The 27,848-nt window shown below is 55.4% G+C and overlaps 4 protein-coding genes across 4 annotated transcripts; 1 reads left to right on the top strand and 3 right to left on the bottom strand.

Moving 5' to 3' along the window:
* Nucleotides 1-594: 594 nt before the first annotated feature.
* Nucleotides 595-5,160, bottom strand: NCLIV_017470 (Proteasome subunit alpha type,related; the record flags this gene model as incomplete). The annotated part of the gene is made up of 8 exons (XM_003881939.1): nucleotides 595-652; nucleotides 967-1,130; nucleotides 1,540-1,566; nucleotides 1,864-2,075; nucleotides 2,320-2,433; nucleotides 3,165-3,288; nucleotides 3,771-3,883; nucleotides 5,082-5,160. 8 exons carry the CDS (start codon nucleotides 5,158-5,160, stop codon nucleotides 595-597), a joined length of 891 nt encoding a protein of 296 aa, XP_003881988.1.
* A 2,896-nt stretch (nucleotides 5,161-8,056) lies between these two features.
* On the bottom strand, nucleotides 8,057-9,498 carry NCLIV_017460 (putative NUDIX hydrolase domain-containing protein; the record flags this gene model as incomplete). Its single annotated transcript, XM_003881938.1, has 2 exons — nucleotides 8,057-8,265; nucleotides 8,994-9,498. 2 exons carry the CDS (start codon nucleotides 9,496-9,498, stop codon nucleotides 8,057-8,059), a joined length of 714 nt encoding a protein of 237 aa, XP_003881987.1.
* Nucleotides 9,499-13,861: 4,363 nt separating this feature from the next.
* NCLIV_017450 (conserved hypothetical protein) lies at nucleotides 13,862-22,398 on the top strand (the record flags this gene model as incomplete). The annotated part of the gene is made up of 2 exons (XM_003881937.1): nucleotides 13,862-15,287; nucleotides 15,764-22,398. The coding sequence occupies 2 exons, from the start codon at nucleotides 13,862-13,864 to the stop codon at nucleotides 22,396-22,398; spliced, it is 8,061 nt and encodes a 2,686-aa protein (XP_003881986.1).
* A 1,927-nt stretch (nucleotides 22,399-24,325) lies between these two features.
* Nucleotides 24,326-25,996, bottom strand: NCLIV_017440 (uncharacterized protein; the record flags this gene model as incomplete). Its single annotated transcript, XM_003881936.1, has 1 exon — nucleotides 24,326-25,996. One exon carries the CDS (start codon nucleotides 25,994-25,996, stop codon nucleotides 24,326-24,328), a length of 1,671 nt encoding a protein of 556 aa, XP_003881985.1.
* Nucleotides 25,997-27,848: the final 1,852 nt, after the last annotated feature.

Here is a 27,848-nt window from a genome sequence, read left to right as displayed (position 1 = left end):
GGTGGCTTATCTTTTTCGTCCGTCAATAGTCTCCGCGTTCTTGTGTGCTAGAAAGATGGCAAGCTGCCGGTGACTTTCGCTTCGAGCGACGCGACACTGAGATGAAAGAATCTCTCGATGGGCATCGAAACAAGATAGGCGATGTCACTGCTTCTAAACTGGAAAATGTTCGCGTTCGGGATCCGCGCCGTTTTCCTTTTCCACCGTAGAGCTGGAAGCAGCAAGTCACGGTGGAGTTTTCTTCCTAGCCCCCTGTATCTTTTTTCTGGAGAATGCGTTTCTTTTCTTCGGCAAAGTCATAGGCTCTTGAATACAACTCCTTCACTCGCATCCCGAATCTGGGACAAAACACGACGCACTCACATGCATTACAGGATACTCGTGTGTACCCGTATACATGGACACAAAGAGGAGCATGCCGGTATACGTGTGCGATAGAAAGAACAGTCACAAATCCAATATACGATACAATAGATCCGCAGAAAAACATCTATAGGCGTGCGCAGTGGAAAAAACACCAGAACGCGACCAGGCCGGAGAGCACTCCGAAAGACAGACGTTGTCCAGAGGCTAGCAGAGGTGTGCGACGGCCCACTACTCCCTCTCAGCGATCGACGTCAAATGGTCCTCGACTTCCTGCTCCGACAAAATCCTGAAAGAAGAACCCCCACAGAAAGAACGGAATACCTACATATATGCACGTACACCTTCGTGTGCATGGCTGTCGCCAATATGTCTCCCCTCAAGAAACCTGTATACGTGGGAACGCCCTATGCGGGTTTCGATGCTCCGATCGTGGTCCTTGCCAACCAGGCGTTCTTTTCTTTTCTTCAGTCGAGCAATTGTCTCCGACTTGCCCCCGGGAGACTCCGAAACCGCGATATGCCGCAGACGGCAAACCCGCGGTGACCTCACGTGGCCTCGTTTCTGATAGTTTTTGCATTTTGCACGGTGCGTCTTTCTCACCTGAAGGCAGGATGGTCTTTCGTGACGACACCGACTTCGATGTCGGAGGCTTTGAAGTCCATGGCGAGGACATGCTGCATTGCCGATATGGCGCACTCAATCACCTCCTTCGGGGTTGTGCGCGGGCGCTTCTTTACCATCTTTTCCAGAATGTTTGTCGCCTCCTATGGGGGGAAAAACAACGAAACGTCCCTCCACTCGAGCACCACGCAGAGCATCCACGTTCTCAAGGGAAAAACACGCACAGCGTCCGACGCCCAGGTGTGTACGGAGCCAGGTAGTCTGCCCCGGGTCTCTCCATCAGACACAGGTGTGTAAAAACATGCGCATGCATAATGCCTGCTCATCGTGTTTCAGGCACGCAGGCTGCTTATATGTCCACACACAGATGGGCATGTAAGGAAACACCGACAGCACGGGGGGACTCTAGTGAGTGACTCCTGGGATAAACAAACGAACTCCTTCAGTTATACAAGAGAGATGGCACACGACACCGCAGCGAGGAAATCGAAACCGACACCGTCGCGAGAGAGGTGAGGAGAGACGGCAAGAAAAGTCCACTTCATTTCCTACCTGCTCTTTCGTGCCCGATGCACAAGCCTGAAAACAGGGGAAACACAGCAAAACACTTGGAGGAATCTCACAGAAAATCGCCAGTAATCAAGCATGAACTTTATACAGCCTACACCCACAAGGACCCGCAACCATAAAGGCCTAGATGCACGCACATACAGATCTTCATCGGTCGACACACACCAGACGCATGCAAACGCAAACGGTTGGCTTCGTCCCTTTCCCACCAAAGAGGAGAGAAGCTGATCCTTTTCTGTTATCAGACCACCTTAGAAAGATCTTTCCTCAGCAAAACGGCACGCATGCATGCAGTGAGACTGTCACCTCGGTCATCCCCGCCTTCCTCTCCTTCGCGTACGAAACGAGGACCTGGGATCGGCAAAGACCTAATGTGGAATGAGGAGAACCGGAGGTCGTGTAGCGTGTGGCGCGTAGGAAAAGATTCCGACTTGCCTTGTAGCCGGCAAAGAAGCCTGCGGGGTCGAATTTGTAGATGGAGGGACCAGCTTCTTCGTCATAGGATATCATGATACCAGCTGGACAAACACGCACAGACATTCTCACATGCATGCGGAAACTTTGACAGGCGCCCAGACACACACACTGCCCCCACATACCTACAGTTTGAAACACCTTCACAGACAAATACATGCGTGCCTAAATCCGCCAGTACAGATACGCACATATCTATGCACTCGTACATACGAGGGAAGCTTCGGTCGTCCCTCCTGATTCTCTCTGCTCTGTGTAATCTTCATGGAAGAAACTTGGGTTTCTTACTGCATGCGTGGAGACGCATGTACGCGAACTGCGTGTACACCTGGTTGATATCGGCGATTCGCTTCGCGAGGGCGTAGACAGGCATGTCGTAGCCGTTCTTGTACGCAAACTCTCCTAATCAACGAGGCAGGAAAGACTCGAAAAAAGACAGAGACACGTGATTGCTTCTGCAGCCACTCAAGTGGTGGCCTACACTGCGACAGGAGAGACGGCGTCACTGCTCTCGGTAACGAGAAACACACCCACAAAACAGGGATCGAAATCGTAAACACGTCGAGGGACACCGCAGCCTCTGAAGGAGTCGCCGGCGGCCTACATGCCCCGTACGGGGAACTCTCGAAGACTCTCCCTGTCAATGAACAGCTGCATGCACGCATCCCATACACGCAGATGCATCTCTCTCTCTATGACGTGACTCAGGATCGTGAGTCCTGGCGCAGGTTGCTCCCTCCATAGAACAGAAACGATTCGTGCACACACGTTGCAAGGGCTCTTCCCTACTCGCCCAGCTTTTTGTGCAACCGAGCACATCCGCATATGCGCGGATTCGTTAGGCACTCGCCGAGGAGCCCTCTAGGGAATGCAACTTCCCCTACCCCGGTGCAGGCGCACGGGTGTATGCATGCACATAGAACCACCCTGACGCCTTCCTCAAGGTCCTTAAAATGCCAGGTGCTCCTTCCCACTCGCCGCCTTCTCCACACATAGACCCATAAATACACATATGTAGTATGCATATATAAAAAATTATCTGTGCTTGCGTAGAGTGCAAGTGACTGAAGACGTGGAGATCTGGGTGTTTTGCGTTTTCGGCTGTCAGGTGAGAAGTCTTTATTTGCAAGTACCTGCTTCCTGTCGTGCGCGGAAAGCGATGCTGCGGCAGTCGGGGAAGACTCCAACGAGGCAACTGCCGATGGTCGGGGAGAGTGTGTACAGTGAGGAGACGAAGGAGCTGTCGAGGTGCTTGTCCTGTGAAAAGACGCAGGCGGGGTAGTCTCTGATTCACCAAAATGGTCTTTGCTTCCGATAAGCAACTCAAAGGCTTCCCCTGGAGCTCAAAAGACACGTGCACAGACGGCTGGAACTCCGCATACACTGCAGCGGGCTACGCATGGAATGCACGCGTGCACATCCGCGGCCTGGCCCGCGTTCCAGCTGGAGGCGACCTTTCCTCACAAAACATCGACGCTGGTAGAGAACAGAACCACGGCCTGCAATGGGAAACGCTGGGGCCTTGCATGCACCCCTCCAAACAGACTCACACATACGCTGCTGGCCTTGGTTCTACTCTTGTTTTTAGAGCAGGACTCCTGCGTGTGGCATGCATGGGCATTGTACGACACGAAACACACGCGATCTTGCACATTTCCACTTTGCAAGATCCCTGCGAGCGCACAGACGAACCCTTCACATTTGAATCACCACACACTTCCCGTGAGAATGCCTCCTACTTGCGTCAACTGCTGCGCCGCGACTTTCTTCTGCACGACGATGCATGCGCTGTCGTCGCCCTTCATCGCCACGCACGTCAAGTTGCAGTTTCGCACTGCCTTCATCGCGTACTCTGCAAACACAACAACATACACTCGAGTACAAAAAATACATAAATGCATATGTTCATGTCATGTTTACATACGGGTATCCATCCATGCATACGTAAGCGCTTGTACAGAGACGTAGATCAGGTGCACGAATCAGCACCAGTGTTAACACAACGAGGTACAGGCCCAAATTGGGAAATCTCTCAACATCCACATAGGGACATATATATATATATATATTTCAGTAAGTGGGGCTGTCCATGAACGCCGCGGTCGCCTTTGACAAACAGCCCTAGCAACAAAAGGTATATAAGTGTATGCATATGCACACGAGTTGCCACGTGCGTCTATGTAGACACAAAGATAGCAGGTACACGGACAAGTTGCCGATTGAGGGCCAGGCGTTTAGTGTGAGGCATCAAGGGGACGCTGAGACTGAGAGAAAAGGAGTGAAAGAACAAAGACACAGAAGAGGAAGCAGCTGGGAGGAGTCAGGGAGAGTGGACGAAGGGAAGACGTGCTGGCGAAGAAGTGGAGGGAACATGGACGCACAAGAGTGGAAACTTGCGAGACAGGAGACGATCGGACGAGCGGCCAAAGAAAGGAGACAGGGAAAGAGGTATCCTGTGCTGTGCGATGGCGACGAGGATCAGCAGAGACCAAAATGCAACTCAAACGTTTGCGCGTTGCTTCAGCAGTTTTCTTCCCTTTCCCTTTGATCCACATTCCTCTTCTCCCGCTCTTCTTTTCATCTCCTCTTTTTTGTCTCCGACTGTCTCCCGACATCTCCTTCCGCACAAAAAAAAAACGAGAAGAGAAGAGGGACTAAGGAGACGACGACGTGGAGGCAAAACAACCGGACGATGGACACGGCGAAGTCACGAACTAGGCGTTTGGAAGGGCATAGATTTACTTGCACCACGATAGAGAATAAAACCTTCCATAGTAAGTATAGAGACGTGAAACCACATACAGGCACATGGGATTACAGTCCTGTCTATGAATGCACATAGGTACCTGTGTATATAGGGGCTGCCAGTGCGAAACAGCGACAGAAACTTTGAAACCGTGTGCATATATACCCGTTACGTACACACATAGTATACGCATGAATAATCGCCCGCGATTTTGTGTGGGAAAAAGAAAATCCACGTAGTTTCTGATGTCTCCAAAGACCGGAGAAACATGTTGGGACACAAAAAAAAGCGCGTTTGTCCTTACCAACTTGGTACAGGTTTCCATCGGGCGAGAAAATGGTGATGTGGCGATCGTACATCGCTTGCGTGCTACGGCCTGCCATCTTTGCAAAACTCTGTCTGAAAATGAAGGTCAAACTCTTCGAATTTGTAAGTATATATATATATATATATATAGGCGCAGGGGCGCACACCGGTACGTGAATGTTTAACGAAGCTTCCACCGAGGGAGAGATGTACCGGCCGTCAGCGTTGCCGCAGGGGACGAAAAGAGTGGTGACACTTCTAACCAAGAGAAAGAGGATTCAACATTCGAACGCGAAAACGAGCGAAAAGATGGGAGCGAAGCAGCGGCGACGGGCGAACTGCAGATCTGTCCGCCTAAGTGTACGTACACCACACTCTAGTGTGTCACGAAGAATTGGGGGGATGAAAAGAAGAGGCGAGATGAGGAAGAATCGGGTTTTTTCAGAAGACAGGAAAAAGCAGGAAAAGGGTGGAAACGAGTGTAGGTTCAGTTCTTGGAAGTGGCTTCTTGTGTGTAGGCGCGTGGAGACAGGAAGACAAAGACTAGCACCACGGGGCGAGCGCGCCAGAGAAGGGCTGATGAATAACGAAGAAGCGATCTCTGTATATCCTCCTGATTCGAATCCAAGGACATCCAGAGGAAAAGAGAGGTAGAGGTAGCAGAGAACGGGAAAAGTGGTTGGTTTCTCCGGGACAGGAGGAAGAACACCGGCGACAGAGGTGGAAAAAACGGTAGTGAGTACAGGGAACGGCCACCACGGCCTTCTGATGATGTGGAAGACACAGAAAGGGAACTACTTTGTCTGAAAAGAGGTATTTCTCGGGACGATGACTTCGGTGTACGTACACACCACGGAAAGGACCGAAAAAAACTGGGGGTTGCATGCATAGGAGCATAACTCCGGAGACGCGCTAGCCCATCGCTGTCGGTGGAAAAAGCCGCGTTTCTGACCGCGCGCACTACCTCTCACGCCGCTCGTCGCAAGCTTGCTACTGCTACTACACAACTATGTACAAATTACGGTCACCCAGATCGCTTAGCTCTCACGTGCGCCTATGTCGCGCCATGTGTCTTTATAAATGTATATGTATGCGTAGACGTCTGCTCGCCTGAGTCCTGGGTCGGGCACGACGAAGCGGGAGGGAGTCTCGGGGTCTCCGACGGCAGAGCGGAAGGCGCCTGGCAGAGTCCCTGTAGTCGTGTGAAAGACATGTCTATACACAAAACCGTGAAACTGTCCCGGTCACATAGGCCCTTCCTTTACCAGACAACCAGTGTCAGTGGACCCGCACGGTATCTCTCGGCATTTGCTTGGAAGAGAGACCAGATGCCACACGCCGAGCAACGACGCGGTTGCAGCTGACTGCAGGCCCCTCGAAGGATCAACGTAGCGGCACGATTCCAAAGAAACCGGCATCAAGACATCGCCAAACTCCCGTCCATTCAAACACGCTGGCCCAGATGCTGTGGGCGGGCGTTCGGCCGGACTGTCTGTACCCAGCAAACATTCAACGGTTCTCACTGGTCTCTGCGCACTGGCAAGTGAATGCGGGTTCCGATTGGAAAGGCGGGAACCACCGAGTCCGAACGAAATCGGATTCGCTTACGTTTGATTCCCTGATCTGTTTGTTAAGCACGGTCCTCGTTACAGCGGCCCCAAGACAGGCAGCAGTGGAAGTGTAGTGTACGCAGCACGAACGGCCGTTTTCGCACTACAGCTGGAAGGCTTTTGGGGGCGTTTGTGCGAGGAAGACGCTTCAGAAATTCACACGAAAGACCTAATGTGCAACTGTGGCGGGTTCGCACAGAGAAAACCGTTTTCCGCTCCGACGGAGCGAGAGAGCGCCGATTGTGTGGGGCTCGCTTTCTGTGCAACTAGGCTGTCTAATGCTCAGGGACCTCTGTCGTACATGACCCTGTTCGGTGGCCCGTCCTCATACGGTATTCTCTCTCCGATTCAAAAGATGGGCTGTGGCAGGTTTAGGTAGGCTTGCGGAAATGGGAAGCGTCGTTTTCATGTCTGTCGGTGCGGAAAAAGAGCACTCGAAACCGCAAAGCGAGGGCAGACGAAAACGAAGAGAAACATGCGGATCTCCCGCCGTATGAACAAACGAGTTGCCAGAGAAAGCGCACATCTCTGATTCGATGCGTGTGCGTTCACGACCAAATAGATCAGCCGTCGTCTCATTGAGATTTGTGAATGGAGACCACCCCGAACACAACTCGGATCAAAAAGCGACCAAGAGCTTGGTGACACTAAACCGGTCGGCCGTATCTGGATATATATTTGCGTGGATACGCTACACACTTCACGCCATTCACCAGTGAACACACAGTGCACAGGGGAAAAAGCTATGAAGAAAAAATCAAAAGGTTAACAACCAATGGATAATGTATAAGCATATGTATGTGGTATACAAATGCATCTGCCTGCCCATTTCTATCCATACACACATACATAGATAAAGAACTGTTCACAGTACATTTAGTACGGTTCGCTACGAAAAGGACAAAGAGGGATCCCTCCTGGAGAACGCCAGCGCACTGTGCTGCTAGCCACAGTCCGAGCGGCAGTTTACTAAGACACCCTTTGACCTCCAATGACTGGGTCAGCCGCGAATAAAAACGACAGCATGGACGTGCTCCTCGACCGTCAAAGCACACCTGCTACACGGGCACTCCCCTCTTGCGCATACAGGACTTCTTGAATCCTCTGCAAAGACCTGCCACTCTTCCTTCGTTACCCGAAAAGCACGCGGGACCAAAAATCTGATTCCTCCCTGTACATGTACAGCATATACGAATACGCGCGTATACGCGGGTACATGCAGATACAGAAAATGCGCACAAACACACATCGTGTGTATACACCTATATCTACATACATGTGCACCTACAAAATCACGCAGACACATCTAAATGTATGACCTTGCACTGACGCCTGTCCCTTGTAATTTTTTGGCTTGAAGCAGTCACGAAGTGTCCGTACACGCGCGGACAGTTTCGAGAGGAGAGAGAGGCGCGTGCTTGTTGAGGAGTTTCTGGAAAGCCTTGAGGGCTTTTGTGCTACGACCCCCGGCGTGCTTGACGACGAGCTCGGCCGCCTCTTCAGCGCTGTCGACGAAACGAAATCCTGTGTGTTCGTCCAGCCCAACGGCAAGCTGCACGTCGAGCGGAGGTGCTGAAGAGAAAGAGAAAGAGAGAGGCGCATGCATGCACGGAAAGACGTGATTTCCGGTGACGGGATCCATTGTTCTCCGCGACATCTACCTGCACGGACCTCACGCTCGCACATTTCTCTACTCGGTGACACCCTCTGTGTTGCTGTTCTTCAATCTATGCCCCTGTTCTTTCTCGTTGAAAGTATGCATGCGGGGAACGATGTGCTACTGGACACAGGGAACTTGACAGGCACTAGGAGATGTGCACAAACGAGAACGGCTTCCGTTTCCTCGCAGTTCACCTCCAAATCGCCTGCGCTGCGCTTCCCCGGCCCTCCTCTCTCAAGAGCAGCACACGTGGTGCCACACTGCCTGGACTCCTCTCCGTCATCGACGCCCGTTTCCACAGCGGTAACACGGTGACTCATCACACAGGGCTTCAACCGTCTCTACACATATCTCTCTAAATACATATATATATGTATATATATAGGTATATACATGTATTGGCATGTATTTGCGTTGTTGGGGACGTATGCAAATGCATATATATATATATATATATATATATATACATGTATGAATCTGTACGGAGATATGTGTATGCTACTTGTATGTGTAACAAAGGGTAAATATGAATATATGCCTAAATGTACATGGGTGAGAAACGAGGGAACTTACAGTGGCTATAAAGTGTAAATATGAATGTATGCCTGAATGTACATGGGTGATAAACGAAGGAACTTACAATGGCCATCACGGTTCTCCGGATAGAGAAGGGCTCGTGTGTTTCCGTTCGCGGTCTGCTTCTCCGCGTCGTCTGACTGGAGCGCTCGGGGAGCGTCGGCGAGAAGTTTGTCTGTGAGGTGGAGGAAGAAGAAGAATCTGTTGTTGTACGGTCCGACGCCAGCAGGTGCGAGCGGCACGAGGCTGCCGAGATCTTCTCCCACATCGATTCCCGTCTCTTCAAAGAGCTCCCGGGCGCACGCTGCACGCGCCACTTCCTCCTCGTCCACGTGTTTCTTTCTTTGCTCGCCGGCGGCCTCTGCAGATGAAGGCGCGGAAAGAAAGAAGGCCCGCGACGAAGCCTCGGATTGGAGAAACTGCGCAGCCCTCGATGCGTCGCCTGGGAACTCTGCGTGGCCGCCAGGCAGCTGGTAGTGCAGTCCCTTCGACTTCTTCTCGCTCCGCAAGAGCAAGAAACCTCCCTCCGCACGCCACGCAATCGCAAATCCCCGGATGTTCCCCCTCATCGCGGCCTCTGGAGCCAAACGCGTTTCCGCTGCTGGAGCAACGAGGAAAGACAGCGAAGAAGACAGAGGAGACGAAAGAGATGAAGGAGAGGGAGACGTAGATCGACCGAGGAAGAAGAAGAAGAGAAGCAAGAGGGTGGCTGAGAGGAACCAGAACAGCGGACTCCGCCGACGAAATGCGTCTTCGCATGCAACAAGCATTTTCGCGGGGAAGAAACAGTTCCAACTTTTGCCGAGCGCGTTTGCTTTCGAAAGCGGTTTCAAGCGCTACACTTCTCTACAGAGTATTTCCAGAGGCCGGCGACAGCCTGGACCGAGAGGAGACGCCAGAGCGCGATGCGGCGGCCGAGCGGACCAGTCGATTTGACGCCACCTCGCGGGCCCTTAAAAGCGGCGTGGGCGAGAGACTTCCAGCAAAGTGTAGTACGCTGGAGACTCAGAAGCGGGGCGGTAGCCGTGCGCTACCAAAGGAAGCGCACACGTTCCCTAAAAGAAGCCAGGAGAGGAACCACGAAATTCGCGAACACAGGAGAACCCGGTCGACGAGGAAGGAAACGGAAGCACGGCAAGAGTACGACACAGCGAGGGCCGAACCAGAAGGTACAGGAGAAAGACAACAGAGAAAGAAGAGAGAGGAGCACACTATAAACCGAGCTGTCCTCTGGCCGCAGCTGTCTTCTCCCCCCTGGTTCTCTTCCGGTCTCCTCTCGACAACCTGAAATTCTTGAGCGAAAAAGTGGCGTATTCCTAAGAGAAAACGGAGGGCTTCTCTTTATAAAGGAAAACGCGCGGTCGCTCGCTTCCAGAATTCCGGCTCTGTCGAGCCATGCAGTTTCCAGAGTTTCTCAGCAGCGCGAGGATCCACGCCAGCGGTGGAACGCGAGAGGAACTTTGAATTTCTCTGGAGCCGAGAGAACGCAACCGCTCTCCTAAGGCACACAGACAGCAGATGATCCTGCGTTTCTCGCCAAGACAAAGAAGACGAGACTCTCTTCCCCCTGCCCTGACCATGCCTCAGGGGAGCAAGGCTGCAGGCGTCATTCAGCTGAGAGCAAGCGATGTGAATTCGCTTCTGGAAAGCCTTGAAGAATTTTGTGTCTCCCCGCTAAACAAACGTGGCTGAAGGGGCGGAGGCCGTGGTTGCCGCGAGCTCGCGCGCTCACCGCGGCATCTCAAGCTCCTCAGAGGGAGAAAAGACACAAGGAAGAAAAGGAGCGGGAAAAGTTGGAGGGAGAAAAGTGGGTGCCAGAGGAACAGGAGGAAAGCAGAAGAAAAAAAGACAAGAAGTTTGTTTTCCTCTTTGGAAGCCGCTGTTCTGACGCTCCGTGTCGGTGAGATCTACTAGGCTTGTCGCCTAGGGGGCGGGGGCTGTGTATACCTACACCGGGAGGCCGGGTTTCGTTCGATCTTCGCGTGTTCCGTTTGTTCGTTCTCATGCGAAAGAGAGAAAATGCAGAGCGTTTCGGCCACAAAGTGATAAGCAAAATGCCGAGACACCCACCGCAGTCTGCACATGGAAATTAAGAATGAGCTACAACCCTGTGCTGCCAGTAACAGGATCTGCTCCGGGACGGGGAGAGACCCTGTTGTAAATCCTCTCGCGGTGCACACCGTGCTTTGAACACATCATAGATATATAGACATATTCGTAAATGGTGATATACGTGCACGTGTTTCTCTTTCTCACTCTGCTTCTTCTAAATAGGCGTATCCATATTTAGCTGTGTGTATGTGAAAATCCGGGTTCTGTCGGTTTCAGGTGACGCACAGAGAGAGGCTCTTCGACCGCACCTTTGTGTGGATATCGCGAGCTCGCACTGCCGCGCGAGTCTACGTAGTCGCATCTCTGTGTGCAGATGCAGGAGTTTCTCGCAAGCGCCGCAGCGAAGCTTTTGCTTGTCTAGGAGTGGAAAGGGACATTTTCCTCCTGTCGAGGAAATTGCGGAAGACGCGCTGCGTCTTCAGCCCGTCGAAAAGCGGGAGCGCGCGGTTCTCTGGACAAAAAAACGCGAGAAGACACGCCAGAGGCGATCGGCCCGGAGCTGCCCCGAGACAGAGCGCAGCGAAACGGCGGGTACCAGAAAAGGAAAGAAAGAGAGAAAGAAAGGAGAAAGAGAGAGAGAAAGGGGAAAGAGAGAGAGACAGGAGGAAGAGAGAGAGAAAGAGATGGGGAAGAGGGGTGGAGAAAGGGGAAGGAGCCGAGAGGGGTAGGAAGCGTGGCAGAGCCTGCTACTGGGGAGGAAGACGACGAGGGAACAGCGGGAAAGATGTTGCGGTGAAACGGAGTGTCTGAGAGAAAGAACGGGATTTTGCCGATCCGTTTCCTTCCTTTGTTCTCGACGGAAAGGTGGCGCTTCTTTTTTTCAACAGCAAGACACACCGAGCACCCCCCGAGAGAGGAGGGTCTTCCCCTGATGTGCGCGGGGCGTCGTACAGACACCGCACGCAGCGATGTGTCAAGAGCGCGCCAGCTTTCTCCCTTTCCCCTTTTCTTTCCTGCGTAGACCTTTTTTCTGCACCACAGTCTCCAGCCGCTTCTTTCGTCTAAAAACGGGCTCCTGCCTGCCCTCTCCGCGAGTTGCTCTCGGAGTCCAGGGCGCGGTGTATCTACGGCGAGGAGTTAGGTGTGTCGTGGGCGATCCACGACTGACGAGGGCCCTCTTTTGCCAGAGTTTTCCTTGTTTTTGCTTTCCCGCCTCTCGCCAGCCCACTCTGCTCCGCTCTTTCAACTGCCTCTTCCACCGCGTTTTCAAAACTTCGACCCATCAACGCTGTGGCTGCGAACAGCTGAGGGAGAGGGCAAGGTCCGCGAGGAAACAGCAGCCCCTCGCCCGGAACCGAATCGTTTTGTAGAGAACACCTGAAACCCTGGAGGCTCCCCAACGTGTCGCGGACCCTTCTTCTTCCAAGACACAACGAGGGAATCGCCGACGTTCCGACGTTGGCAGCGACGGCGGGCGTTCGATTCTCCGGTCAACCACGGCTCTCTGCACGTCTCTGCAAACTCGAATTTTTCGCAGTCCGAAAAAGGCGCCTCTGTCTTTTTCAGGGGCGAACAGGGGCTGGACGATACAGAGGCGAGACAGTCAACCAAACTGTGTCATCTCTCCACTGCGCCGACCGGGAAGAAAAGCGTTGAGGGAGGGGCAAGTTGACAGAGAGGCAAGAGTCTTTCTCGAGGGGCGAGTTTTTCGCTTTCAGGCAACAGGGTCACGTGCGTGAGAGCCTCCTTCTTTTACTGGAGAGGGAAAGCAGCAAATTTTCTGTCTGTGCTCAACACTTTTTTCTGCCTTTCCTCTCTTCCCTCGCCAGCAAATCTCTCGCACTTCCGAAGAAGGATCTAGCTTGCCCTCGTGAATGCGGACGCGTCACAAGCAGGTGTTCGCGGTTCCCACCCTTTCACATGTTTCACCGTGCATGCTTCCCCGTTTTGCTGAGAAATAGCCTTTTTGACTCTTTCTAGAGTTGAGAGGGCCCTCCGTTTGGCGAGTTCCTGGGCAGCCCCTCTCCCTGGGGCTTTCTCCCTCGCGAGCCTCGGCGAACTGGTCCCCGTCTGACGTGGGTGGAAAAGAGAGAAAGAAGTGGAAATGAACAGGGAGAGGAGAGAACGTGTTTCATGGTGAAAAAAGCGGGTTGTCGACTCGCAATCTTGTCTGTGACAGCGGGAACTAGATGGGAAGGCGTCCAAAGAAGGAAACTTTTGGAGTTTTGCATGCGTTTTTCGAAAGGGGGAGACACGGAAGACGAGGCACTAAGGAAAAAGGTTAGGTTCACATTTTTAGCCAGAAGTCACTCGCGCGAGGTTGAACCCGTCACTCAAGAATCGCCGCGTTCCGGTTAAAAGTTGCGCCTGCCACTCCTACTGCCTTCTTCCTTGCCAACAGCTGCTTGTTCTTGGCCCAGACATATGCACACCCCTATCTGTCTGTGAAACGTGTCGTTTGAAGCATCTTGGTTTCGTCTCTGCCTCTGCACGATGGAAAGGTCACTGTCGCAGAGCCGAGATTTCGCCTCGCCGATGCGGCCTGCCAGGGGCACCCGAGCATACGCGTTTCCTCGAGAGGAGAGAGATGCTTTCGGGGCTAAGGCGGAAAAATTGGGAAACACAACGGTCCCTCCTGCGTTTCCAGCCGAAACCGAGGCCTTCGTCGCTCACTCCAGAAATTCCCTGCGACGGAGAGAAGAAACAGACAGTCTGCGCGCCACAGAGCCAACAGACGCTCAATTTGGGACGCAGTTTCAGGTGTACGTACACCCGGAGTTGAAGGCGGGAGGCCTCCTTCCGGGGGAGAGGGAGGAAGACGTGCATTTTCGATCGAGGGCAAATGGCCAAGGCATATCTTCTATAACTTCGGGAGGCCGAATGCCTCGGCGGAACGAACCATTTTCAGAACATCCGCAAACGCGCACTGCTCCCTCTCTCCTGGCGACTTCTGAGGTGTATGGGCAGCTCGAGAAGGCACTAGGAGAGCTCCACCCGACTCTGGAAGCCTCGAAGGCGTCTTCTCACTTCTTATCTTCTCGAGTCGAATCTTCTCTCTACTCCACTTGCTTGTCTTCATCGTCTGCGAGGAGAAACGTCTCTCAACATCTGGGAACCGAGCTGGCACCGAAAAAGGAAGGTCCCAAGCATCACGCTGCAGATTTCCACACCCTGTCTGCCGACAAGGCTCCTCTGTCCTCCCAGGAAACCGGCAACCTGTACGTCCACCGTTCTCAGCACGAAGTCTTTTCGGCATTGCCTCGCTCCACGGGCAGGTTGCCCCTGGAGACCTCTCGATCTGTCGATCTCTACGGCGCCTCCCCTCTGCAAGGAAGACGGGACACGCGAAAATCTGAGGCCTTGGGCGCTGCCGAGACACCCTCGCGGATCCCTATCCCCCCCCAGCGGAGTGCGTCCCGAGGGGCCTTCGCGCCCTCCGATTGCGCGGAACCTCTGAGGCCACGCTCAGGTGTCTCCGATGCGGTGTCTTCGGAGACAGCCCGAAGGAAAGAAAACACTGAGGAACCCGCGATTTGCACCAGCAGAGGCCTCGATCGCCAGGTGGAGTGGCGTTCTCCGTTTAGCGCCGATCGCGAATTCGATGCGCAGGTCTCCTGGGGGATTTCCCGCGAGTCCCAGCCGGCCTTCCCGCGAAGAGAGCGAGAGCCCCTGGAGGGAGGAGCCCGTCGAGAAGTGAAACAGTCCTCCTCGCGCAAACTGCAAACGCCTCCACTGGCCGATACTAGAGCGTTCGTTACCAGTCTCGGCTCTAGCAGCGTGGCCGACGTCTCTGCAGACGCGGCTCCGAGCAGCAGCCTCATCGTCTCCGGCGGCCGTCTTTGTGGCGAGAATGGCGACGCGAGGACGCATGCAAGCAGACTTGAGCCTGAGCGGCAGACAGAGCTCACGCGTAGCTGGACGTCTCGAGAGAGGGCATTTGGAAGTCTTGTTTCCTCTCGTTCCGTGAACACTGTGCCAGCAGAAGCGGAGCCGGCAGGGGAGAGACACAAAGTGGGCAGATGCAGGGAACCGAGTCGAGGTAAGAGGTCTGCTGACTCCACGCGGCACTCCGCCGTCTCTGCCGCGATGGACTCTGTTTCAAGGCCACTGTCCTCGCGCTTCCCGGCGTCTGTCGCCGCTGCCTCGCCGGCCTCTCGACTGTCAACGGCCAAGGATGGGCGCGAACACAGCGGCGACCCTGATAGGACAGCGAGCGGCGCTCGTGCTGCGTCTCTCTCTGGAACCAGCCGAACGAGAGAAGAGAGGGGAGCAGGCGACAAGGACTCGACGGGGAACGCCTTCCCAGGTGAGCGGGAACAAGAGAGGCACCGAACTGGAGCGAAGGGAACAGTGGAGAAAAGGACACGCGAGGGAGAGGGAAACGCAACTCCGACAGCGTACGAACGAGACAGGAACGGGGACAACACCCTCCCCTGCCTAACTCTTCAGGCTGACCTGTATGCACGCGTTCGAATCCGTTGATGGAGGGAGATGCAGCGACGCGCGAGAAAAAGCGATCTTGAGAGAGAGGCAGAGAGCGAGAGGCATGCAGACAAAAATCCATGTCCAGAGAAATACAGGTAGAATGGTCGGGAGGTCGCCATACAGCAAGCGAGCCTCAGAAATCTAGATGTGCACCCGGGTGTGCCAAACTGCGAGACGAAGGAAATGCTGTCTGTGTCCAGTGCCGCGTCCCGCGAACCAGCAGCGGTTTTCGCACGAATAAACCGGATTTTGGATGCACGTGCATGCGACGAAGTGCGGGTGCTGTTCTGCATGCAGGCGCAGCGTCGGTGAGGGAGAGGACTGGCCCGGAGCAGCCACTCGGTGGCGAGGCCGTCTCCGCGCCCGCGGGGGCCCTCGGCAGTTCTGCCTGTCTAGGCTCGAGCCGTCTGCCGCCTCTCCCTGCGTCGTCCCGTCGCGCACTCGCCTCTTCTCTCAGCGTGGAGCGAAGGCGGTCGCAGCCGTCGGGTTTGATGGCCGAGCTGCGTCGTCTGGCGGATGACGTGCATGCGCTTCGAGACGAGTACCTCGACCAGGAGTCAGCGTCTCTGCAGTCTGCGCGAGAAGCGACGGCGGAGAGCGAGAGAACGCGCGGGTCCGAGAGAGCGCGCTTGGAGTGCCTCTCAGCGAGGGGAGTCCCCGACGCGTCTTTGGAGAGGAGACACGCGCGTGGAGGTCGTGAGGCGAGCCGTGTGGGAGAGGGAGCAGAAATGCGACAGTTCCCATTAGGAGAGGCGCGCCCTTTGCGGGGTGTCTCGTCTGCTTTCGCCAGCGAGGATACTGCTGGGAAACGCGGGAGACAGGGAGAAGGGGAAGTGGAGAAACAAGGAAGATGGGTGGCCAGGGACGCTGCGAGGCGGGTTTCCCGCTCTCTCTCTCCTGGGCAGTTCTCTTCCGGCACACATTCGGCCTTGTCTTCTCGCCACGGGGTCCTCCCTGAACACCCTGTCCACGCTTCCCCGCTTTCTCGAGTTCCCTCGTCCCCTCCCTCTTCTTTCGGTTCCCCCCTTCCTTCTTCTCTGCTGGCTTCCTCTCTGTCTTCTCGTGGCAGAGCCGGCAGCGTGCGGGAAACGTCCGGTCCTGAAAATGTTTTTGCCACGAGGGGAGGTCTGGCGACGACTCGCGAGCAGGCCGAACAAGCAAGTGCACCGCCCCAAAGCAGAGACAGCGGCGACGGCGTGTTTCCGAAGAAACGACCAGGCGAGGAACGGGCCTTTTTGAACCAAAAAACGCCTCCCTCGTACGGTGTCTGTACAGCGGGCGAAGCGAAGCGGAGCGCTCCGTTACCGGACGACGCGCGACGTGGCGGAACAGAGCGAAGCCAAAGAGACAGCGGAGGGAACGGAGTCGAGGGAGGCGGAAGGCGAGCGACTGAAGAGAGAGAGGTCGACACCTCCCCGCCACTCTATTCAGGCGAAAAGACGAACAAGGGAATGTATGACGATGTCCTGTCTTCTTCGCTGTACGTACACCGCACTCGAGACAATGGAGAAGCACAGGTACGTGTTCTGCGCGCCTCGGTGGGGTCCACGATGCAGGCGTCAGTGGAGCAAGACAACCAAGTGGGTTTTGTGTCGCGCGCGAGAAGCGAGAGGAGTGAGGAAGCAGAGTGGCTGCTGAAGATGAAAGAGGCAGGGAAAACTCGACAAGAGTGCGGAGATGGAGAGCATGCGATCGGGTTGAGCCCCCGTCAAACGCATGCCTCAGAAGTTGAGAGGCACGTGGAGACAAGGAAGAACGGCTCGCCGGATTTCTCGCCGGTCGCCTCGAGCGGGTCTCCTCGGCTTTCTGCCCGCGGAGACGAGCCGCGTCGCGCAGCCGGTTCGGGTGTACGTACAGGCATGGGGCGGATTTCAGGGGCGGAGGCCGAAGCGCGAAAGGCGTCGTTCGCACAAAAGGGGATCGCGCACGAGGCGCAGGGTCGAGAAGAGAATGGAGCTGTGGACGCGAGTCGAGGAAACAAATACGCTCAAGAGAAGCAGCTCGAAGCTTTCTCTCAGTCTTCCTCCCTGGTTTGCGTCTCTGACGATGAACAGGCTGCCGAAAACGGAGAGGTTCCCGGCAAGCTTGAGTCTACCTCCGCTTGCCCAAGAAAGTCTTCTTTCCCTGTCGTGGGCGCGCAAGGCAACTCGTCTCCCCGCTCCAGTCGAGCACTATCAGATCCCTTTGAAGCCAACGTCGGGAGCCGGTCCTGCGGCGCTTCTGTCAGCAGTCTTGCTCCGCACCCTTTTTCCTCTTCCGCGCTCTTCCCCGCGTCGCCATCCCTTCGCCTGCGTTACCTCGGTGCGCGGGAGGAGCGAGAGACGTCTGCGACCAGTCCGTCTTTCCGCCCAGACTCCGGAGCAGACGCGGCAGGGGCGAAGCCAGGACCGCCCTGCCAAGAGCCTTTGTCTCAATCTTCAGGGGACTCGGAGTTTTTTTCTCTCTTTTCCTGCCTTGAGGGAGACAGAGAGCCGCGGAGTCGCGAGGCGGTGCCCGCGCCTTCGCTCGGGAACGAAGGAAGTACGGAGGCGCGGGCGAAGGGCGAGGCCGAGGCGGGCGCGTCTGCCGACGCGCCTGGACTCGTGGGGGCCTGTTCGCGCTTTCTGTCGTCTCTGTGTTCGTGGGCAGGAAATGGAGAGGAGAAGTCACCTGGATGTCTCGATCCTTCTCCCGCACGTGACGCCGACCCCTCGGCTCACTCCCCCAGTTGTCCAGCTGCCGCACGGCCGCCGCTCCAGGCGCGTCTCCCCCCACCCGCCGCAGCAACTGAACAGATAAGTGCCGGAGAGGGAGACAGGTCTGCCTCTCCGTCTTCTGCGGGCGGAGGGCGTCAGACTGTCGAGCTCCAGTCGCGGAGACGCGCACGCGTCGCCAAGCTGGTGAGCGATTGGCGGGCGTTCCTGCGTCTGGTGCGCCGCCGCCAGCTGTCGAAGGAAGGGGTCAAACCTGCGAGTGCCTTCGAGGCGCTCCTCACTCTGGCTGCGCTGTCCCTGCCTTTGCCGCACGAGCCATCGACGCCCTTCGCGCGCGACTCGCAGTCCCCGCACTGGCTAGCTAGCCCCCCAGGAGCTCGAGGTGGAGGAAAGGGAGCCTGCAGCTGTGCGTGTGAACTGTGCAGCGAAGAGTGGAGCCGGGCGAGACTGTTCTCTGGCGCCGCCCCTGTCTTCTCCGCGAACGACGAGGACCTGCGTCTCTGCAAGAAGGACATCGTGCTCCTCTTCCTTCTCCGGAGCTTCTTCAGGGATCGCCTGGTCCTCTCTCTGGAAAAGTCGGATAGCGAGCGCGCCCCCGCAGACCTCACCCGGGGCCTCGCACAGATCTCGGGAAGGCCGGTCGCCTGGCGCCTTGTGTGCGCGTCCGTGGCGGGGAGCGAGCGAGGTCCTTCACTCCCTGGCCGTCCGGAGACGAGAGACTTGCAGTGTGGACGCGCGCGCCGGGACAACGGGAACGCAGGCGTGAGAGAAACAGCGGAAAGCCTCAGGAGGCGGTGCGAGCCAGGAAACACAGACGGACACGACGGGTTAGACGCCGAGGTGCGTCGGGGGAAACTGGCGGCAGGCGAAGGGTTCGAGGCCCACACGCCACTCTGCGCGCCACGCGAGTGCGGCCTCGTGGCCTGGGCTGTCGCTACCCTGCAGACGCCAGGCATTCGTGCCAGCGGACTCCACGTGGCTTCGTCTCAGTGCACTCCGCCTCCTGAAGACTGCAACGGTTGCGTCCACGTCGATTTCTCGCCGCTTGTCCGGCGGCTAGCCGACGAGCTCGGCTGTCTCGACACTGCAGCCGTTCACGCTTCAGACGTGGCGCGCGTTGTCTTCTCGTGCTCGCTGATGGGTGCAAAGAGAGTAGGTGCTTCTTTCCAGTCCGAGAAATCCGTCGTGTGCAAACCGGTGTCTTCTCTGCTTTCGGATTCGGACTGCCGACGCATGTTTCCTGTCGCCGCCTCTCTCGCCGACTGGCTCACTGGCTGCGTGCCCTCGCCTCGATGCCGCGGGTGTCTAGACACCCCAGACGCCTTCTTCGCCCTGCTGCTGGCGACGACGGCACGCCTCACAGGTTCCGATGCCTCGGCGCGCTCGCTTTCCCTCTGCAATTCAGTGCTCCTCCAAATCTCGTCCTCGCTTCTTCGCCGCTGCGCTTCGCCCATCGGCAGTCTCGCCGCCTGGCTCCTCGCCGCAGGCCGTGCGAGGCTGGCCTGCCGCTCGCACCTGGCTCTGTTCGCTTTGCCCTTGCTTCTCGCGGCGGGAGAAGGGACCGCAGAGGGACATGCGGCGCCAGCGTCGCGGTGTCTCCTCGCGCCTCAGAAGACGCCGGCGTGTGAAGAACTCGATAAGACTTTTAGTTCTCCTGACTCGCGACTCTCGAGCGAGGAACGAACCGCAGATCGCTCCTGCGGAGATGCAGAAGAACAGTTCAGGAAAGAGTTGGAGGAAGTGGAAGAAGAAGAAGGGGAAATGCTAGCGGAGGCGCAGGAATGCTGGGCGATGCTGCAAGAGTGTTGCTCGGAAGAAAACGGAGAGGATGACCCGCACGCGAGGACCTTGCGGAGACGGCTAGAGTGGAATTGTCTGCGTCTAGAGGGGAGGGCCACCGCTCTTGCTGCACGCCGCGTGGAACTCGAGAGGGCGCTGCGCGGCAAGCCGGGCACAGGCGAGAGAGACGGAGTCGAGACCAGGGACGTAAGGATCGAAAGAGTCGATGGGGGAGACAAAGCAGAAGCGGAAAGAAACAAGACCGCGACGAAGAGAACCGAGATCGACGAAGTGAAAGCGGCTCAGCTGGTCGACCTGCTCTGGGGCCTCACTGTATGTGGGGTACCTGCTCGCCCGATATTCGGAGAGATTGTTCGCCAGGGTATCTTATCCAGAGCTGCGTCCCTTCTGCCTCTGGACGACCTCTGCTGTGTAGCTTGTGCTTTCGCTGTCCAAGCAAACCGCTCGCACAGCCGCCTCGCTTCTCCTGACTCAGATAACGAAGCAAATGCCGATCCGGGATTGTCCCCGTCTACAGCAAAGGCGCCGGAACGAAATGTACCACGTGGCCCTCTTGTCTCCCAAGTCACCTCACCTGTTGCGTCTCGGTTTTCGGGCGACGAAAACGGAGATCAATGCTTCGAAGCTGCCTCGCCTGTCGATGCCACAGCCCCTGACCCTCTCTCAACTGACCCTAACGCGGATGAGTTCTGTGGAGGGAACACGAAAAAAGAACGTCGGCCACCTCCATCTTGGTTTTTTGAGCGAAATCTCGCAACCCGTCTTCAGTTCTACGTCGGCCTAGGCGCACCTTACACTCGAAAGATAGAACTGAGGGAAGGACAGTACGGGGGCGACCTGCGCTTGGCGCTTCGCAGTCGAAGAGGCAGTCACGACATGACTTGCGAGGAGGGTGTCTCGATGGCGCGAGGAGCAGCGAGGAGTGGGGTGCACGAAGAGAGGGTTTCAGCGTCTTCGCTTCTCCGAGACAGCTGGCTGGGACGAGCGTGGGTTGCAGCAACTGCCGAGAGCAAGAGAGAGTTCGATGAGGTGGCCAAGAGCGCAGTGAAGGAAATCGCAGCGGTTGTTTTCTCTCGACAGACGAGACAGGGAGGAGACCTTGAGGGGAGAAGAGATGACGAACGATACGGAGCGAAAATGGATTCCGGTGCCTCTGCATGCATGAAATATGCTCTCAGATGTGTCGGGGCAGCTGAGGTTTGGCCATGGCGAAGAAGCTTGAGTGAACGAGCGAGTTCGGAGTCCGCTGGTTGCGGTATTTGTGTAACGAAGCGAAACCATCGTGCCGAACATCGAGACGTCTTCTCGATTTGCGGCGTGCAGGCTAACGCTCCTTGCCCCTCAGACACGAAGGCCCGTCGCCGATCGGGACATCCCCCTGAGCCACCCAGTTGTGGATGGGAGAGCGCTCGGGAGACAGTCCTTCCTTCGACGAAGGAGTGCTTTCCAGCGGCGATGTCCGTTTCTCAGCGGAAAAGAGACGTCCGAAGGCGTCAAGAAGACACTGGTTTCCGTGCCAACCGCGATGCCTCTTCCGGAGCGCCGGTGAGAGAAGACTTTGGTCCGTTGCGGCGACGAGGGAGGCGGGAAGTGCTGTCTGAGGGAGAACGCTCTGCTGTCGGAGTGTCGCCGCTACAACTGCAACGACCTGAGAGAACACGCGTCATTGGGGCACAGCGAGACGGAAGGGTGGAGGAGCATAGAGGGAGATTCGAGGAGAGAGAGGAGACGGCAAGAGAGCCCCCGAGCCAGAGGGACAGGCCCCTGCGGCTAGATGACCTGGCGGGTCCGTCGGTTTCGCAGCCTCATGACTCAGGAGGTCTCGTCCAGAGTTGTGGAGGAAACGGAAATTCCCTCTCTGTGGCAACTTTCGAGAGTGGGCAAGAAAGAGACGACGTGGTGCATCGGCAGGCAGGCCGGTGTATGCACATGCGAGATCGCCAGGAAGAGTCGACGCATATGGGGGAGGAGGACCATTTCTTTTCCTTTTTTGGCGAGAATGACGCCCGGGTTCCAAAAATCACTAAAGAGCGGCCACGTGAGAAGGATTTTGGAACGTCCTGGCCACGTGCTCCCGAGACTCGGTGTGACTCGTTGCGGCGAGATGACGACGCGGCAGTGCGCGAAGACAGAGACAGTCAGTGGCCCTATGTGTGTGATGGCCAGTTCTCGGAAGATGAAGAGGGCTTTTTAAAACCCCTTTTCAGGTTCTTCCTCTCTGTAGCAGTGCGAGGCGGGACATATGCAGCTTATCTGCTGATGGGATACGCTCTAATTATATTGGCCACTACTGGGTTGTGGGTCAGCTCGTCTGCATCTGGAAGACATGAATCTGGAAGCAGTGGCTTGGAGCTGGCCGGCCGTGAAGCGTTCGATGCGAAACTCTCCTTCCGTGCCACAGGGAGTGGAAGAGGCGACGATCAATACGGCGAGTTCTAAAAGTGGAGAAAATCCCCTAGTCCGTAGGTGACGCTCAGGTCCACCTGAGGGGTGGGCGGTGCCCCAGCTTGTCTTGTGCCTAATAGATGTACGTGTATGTGCATTCAACTGATGCCAAGACTTTCTGTTTGAATGACGCGTCGTCAGAAGCTTACTCCTCATCCGGCCTTCTTTCCTTAAGCCCTGCTATTTCTCCCGACTGGGTTCCGCTGTCTCTCCTTGTGAGGGACACCTGTAAGAATTTCTCATTCGGTGTGTCCAATACGAAGAACGATGAGGTCGGAGATGGGCAAAGCACACAGCGACGCAGGTCGAGAGGAAACCTGCAGGAGGCTGCAGCACCTGTTATCACTGAGCCTGAGAAAAAGTTTGTGACATGCTTTAGGGGAAAATGCTCTTTCTCTCCACTAGTCGACAGGAACGGCACGCTTCATCTAGATGGCATAGCTCCATCAAAACGTATGCGGCACTTGTGCTAGATAGACTGAGCGGGAGAGCAAGCATGAATCCCTTGAGCACGCAGAAGTTTCTGGCTGTTGTCTGTTGTCCATTGATACCGCTATACATGTTTCGCGAGTTTTCTTTTTCCCTCCTTGCGGAGTCCACTTTTATTCGCCCTCTCCCTCTATTTTTCCTTCTTGCCGAAAGATTGTCCATACAGTGTTTCAATGTCAGTTTTCCTCACCAGCAACTCGCCGGCACCGTGCGTGACGTAACAGCAAGGCTCTGACCACCCACGTCCGTGTTCTCTGCTTGGCCGCACTCATCCTGGGTGATACTTTTCTCTCACTCTTTATTAGCATGTCAATGTATGTACAGTTGGGGACGTTTCGGCAATGCGCCTCTCTCTCGGTGAGAAACGACAACTTAACGCCACAGATGGTAAAACGGTACAATCTGCATTCGAATTCGATGCAACCGTTTAGCCACTAAACCATCTATAACCCATACGCACCCAAGATCCGTTCGAAAGTCGGTACTGGAACCCTAATGAACCCCGAGACCATAACGTCGCAATCTCAATGGTTTGCCATATATTCGTAACACGGCATTTACGCTGTTTTTTCAACTCTGTATTATTTAACTCACTTCAGACAAAACACTAGTGCGGGACCTAGTCGTCAGATTCGCGAACAGGACTATTGGACGAAGCCAGAGGAACGCCTCCTCAGCTGGAATGCTGGCTCAACAATTGCAAGGAGGCCGCAAACGCACCCATCAGTCTTCCTACCCATATTTCTCTAGGCATTGCTGTCCGCGACTCCTAGTCTCATCCACAAATCAACACCGTTTCTCGTCTAGAACAATGCTTATATTGATCTATTTGCCCCAGCATAGCCTCGTGTCTCGGCCGAATCCATGTCTACATGGGCTGTTTGCTGCCAGAGCCGTATGCGTTGCCTCAAGCGACGCCCCCTCATGAAGCACACACGCGGGGGTGTTAAATCAGACCACCGGACTCTTGCAATATATACAGCGACGAAAACTCCCGCCGGGATACCAACCCATTTAGTAGATCTACAGGACGTGTCCGACGCCACAGGAGGTTCGTAGAATCCGCACAGACCAAATGAATTCGTGACACACGCTTCTACGCGTATAAACGTTTGCATGTATTTCGCTCGTACCTTTGACAGCCTTTTCAGAAACGACCCGTTTCCCCGCTGCCATCATGCAGATCGCATGGCACCGCGTCGACAACAGAAAATCACGTTCACCTGAGAGCCAGACAAGTTGCAGAAGGCAACTCTGCGAGCAACACCTAACCCGGCACGCCAACAATTGCACTGGCTCTTGCGCGGCTGGATTTGCTCAGAGGGAGGCACCGGCTCGGCGGTCGTTTGCATGGTAGAGCCGATTGCTTGTGCTGGTGATCCGTATCTCTGAGACCTGGATGAGGCCAGCATGCATATGCAGTTTGACGCACTCACAGACGAGACCTCTCGCCACCACCGTTGTGTGTAGCTTCCAGGAACGCCTCCTCAACATCACCGGGAAGACGTCGATCTTCATGGTTCCACTGTAGAAATCCGCTAATGAGTTCCCTGACCGCAGCAGGGAGGTCCCCACACTCGACAAAGTTAGGTTGCGGTCTGTGGGTCTTCGCCTGTGTCACCATGAATTCCAGATATGCAAGATCGGGCAGGCTGGCTTGGTACGGCGAAGCGTGCGGTAGCGATCGACACCAGAGCATAAACAAGAGAGTTCCCAACGCCCATGAATCTCGTGCTGCAGTTATCATTACTTCCGGTTGTCGTTGAACCGACGCCTCTGCGGTCTGCGGGTCTAAATACAAAGCCGTGAACTGTATTCTTTTTGCGGTTCCGATTGCTCCTGCGAAGCCAAAATCTGTGAGGACAGGCTGTCCTGCACTGCTGATAAGGACATTCTCAAGCTTCAAATCATTGTGAGCAACGCCGTGACGATGTAGCCATGCAACACTCTTCACCAGCTGCCGCGTGAGATAGAACTTTGCCGAAAGTGAAAGGTCTTGCTCACCGACAAGCTGTTGGAGGTCGCAAGTAAAGGCAGGAGATACAGAAACAACGGGATAGACAGCATACGCATTGCCTGCAAGAACCTCGATGGGCATGTTGGAAACACGGCCAACATCATGTGGAAAAAGAAGTCCGTGTTGTAGAGCCGTTTCCGGGTTCACGTGTGGTAGAGCAGTTCTCATTGAGCTCTCCTCCCGGATAATGCGTTCTTGCATTTCCTCCTGGAACTTTTTTATCTGAGATGCGGAAAGACCTGTTTGTCGTCGTAACCTGTTGACGGTTATCTTAGCTGCCACCTGTTTTGGCAAACTTGCCGCGCCCGCTTTCGTCTGTGACAAACGAAACACAATCCCCGTTGACCCCATTCCCAGGAATTCTACCGGCCCTGTCAGTTCGAAAGATTCTCCGCTGAACGTAGACTCAACCGTCAGACGGAGGCCTTGTCTGAACCTTCTCTGCAAATCGGCTGCCGCCGCTCGCTCGGCAGGTGGTAATCCTGCAACTGCGGGAAGTCGATTCACGGCATGTGAGCTCATATCCTGCTGCCCCTGGAGGTCAACCGGCGCGCCAAGATTCGTAGGAGTGGCAAGCAAAGACCGGCTCTCAACGAAGCTACCTTCAAAGCCGACGGGTATAACAGCCTGTCCCTTAGCGATAGTAACCCTGTGATTCCAGGAATGTGGTTCTGGAGTCACTACGACACGCTGATGAACTCTCGACCTTCCCGTTCTACCTTTCCTCCGCGTCAGAACGTCTCCGACCTGTGAAGGGGGAAGGTCACCACGCGCGTATGCCCCCTCCCACTGCTCCTCTTCTGCACCAGGGAATCGCGACACTGCCAGGGAGCGTACCCTGGGCCACAGTCCAGCGCCATACACACGTTTAGTCTGCGTCCGAGAAACACTGCCCGTCAACTCGCCATATTCCCCTACAGCGGGAGCTGGCGTCCGTGTCGCCCAGTCAGCCCCTCCAGACGGCCGCGCGTTTGACCCATCTGAGTCGCTGCCATAGTGAGCAAGGCACTGGTCACGAGGGAGACACTGTAGAAGTAGGCAAGTAACAACCAGAAAGCGAACGGATGCCAGCGAAATTCTTTTCATCTTCGCGCGACAACGATGCCTGGCGCTGCAAAGGTATAGGATCCGCTGATATGATACGGAGGACTTGAGAAACGGGGAGTAAGTGCTGACACCGGCGCGCTCGAATGCTTTGTTAGCAAAGCTTACGCACATTATATGCACGAAACGACAAAGAAGAAGACAAGATGTGGGTGAGTTTGGTGGATGCACACATCATTGATCTGACGGTGTTGGCGACGGACGTGACCACATGTCAGCCCGACTCTCTGCCATGGTTTCCTCAACCACGAACTCACGAACGCTAGGGACGAATTGTGGTTTTGGGATGTCAATAGCTTTGGAGGCTCTCTCAAAAAAAGAAGCTGCGTATGGTTCGCGGCTCGCCTCTCCAACATCTCTGCAGCTTTGTATGGCTGATTAAAGACACATGATCTCATACTCCCCATCACAGCCCCTCGACACGGGCCGCATCGAGAGCGCTGGCTAGCCAGGTGTCTGCGTTTGGTTTCGGCCTCGACAGCAGTTGGCGCGCGAGGCTGCAAACTCTCCTGCACCCAACTAAACCTTCGTTCTGAGTCCAGAAGAAGAAATCACTCGGTGGTTACGACGGGGACGGCGGAGTGTCGACGTGGCGACATATCTTGTAGTGCTATAGGTCTGCATTAAGGGTTTAAGCTACTGTTAATTTCGTCCGCAGAAGTACAGCTGCACCCACCCCCCACAATGGCAACCTAAGATCGCGCTGTCGTAGCAGCCACGCTGTGGGGCTGTTTGTGTCGAGAAACGAGTTGAGCAAGTTTCAGACCAGATTTGGTGTACTGGGGGTTTCACAAACGTTACCAGTCCTCAGGTGTATCCGAGTACGCTGCCATGCTCGATGACGAACTACATATCACTGTGCGTTTCCAGAGGAGTGACACCCGCTGTCAGTTTCTGTTGCCGTCTGTCCTCGGACCTTGCGTCACATTCCTCGTTGGCTGTATGCTGTGGAGAGGCTTAGAGTCACGGAGTGCGAGAAACTGCGTCGTGGAGAGGAGCAAGATGAAGCGAAGCGATAAAGGCTGGCGCGTCACTTGGTCCCGATGGGACGCACCAGGCATTGGTGTCCTTCACGTAGAGTCAGATCATTAACGTTGCATCCTCTTAGCTCTTAAATGTCATGGAAAACTAGTGTTTGACAGCACATCCTGGGGAAGCATCGTCCCCAGTTCCGGCCGTGTGTCTGCCGTCGAGGACCCCGTCAGTGCCCACATAATTCGAGGCTCCTGTTTTCGCCCAACTCAGGCACTGAACGAAAGTGCCGGTCGTGGCACTCCCTACCTACAGAAAGGTTTCCAGCAAAAACCGAACGATTCTACCTCTCGTCTCCCAAGCCACCTGACCTACTTCGTCTCGGTTTTCGGGAGACGGCAAAAGGGTCAAAAATTCGAAGCGGCATCATATTTCCGTAGGCATTTGCTGTCCGCGACTCCTAGTCTCATCCACAAATCAACACCGTTTCTCGTCTAGAACAATGCTTATATTGATCTATTTGCCCCAGCATAGCCTCATGTCTCGGCCGAATCCATGTCTACATGGGCTGTTTGTTGCCAGAGCCGTATGCGTTGCCTCAAGGGACGGCCCTCCTGAAGCACACACGCGGGGGTGTTAAATCAGACCACCGGACTCTTGCAATATATACAGCGACGAAAACTCCCGCCGGGATACCAACCCATTTAGTAGATCTACAGGACGTGTCCGACGCCACAGGAGGTTCGTAGAATCCGCACAGACCAAATGAATTCGTGACACACGCTTCTACGCGTATAAACGTTTGCATGTATTTCGCTCGTACCTTTGACAGCCTTTTCAGAAATGACCCGTTTCCCCTCTG

The sequence above is a fragment of the Neospora caninum genome, chromosome VI, assembly GCF_000208865.1.
Source record: "Neospora caninum Liverpool complete genome, chromosome VI".
NCBI lineage: Eukaryota > Apicomplexa > Conoidasida > Eucoccidiorida > Sarcocystidae > Neospora > Neospora caninum.
This window is presented reverse-complemented; position numbering and strand designations above follow the sequence as displayed.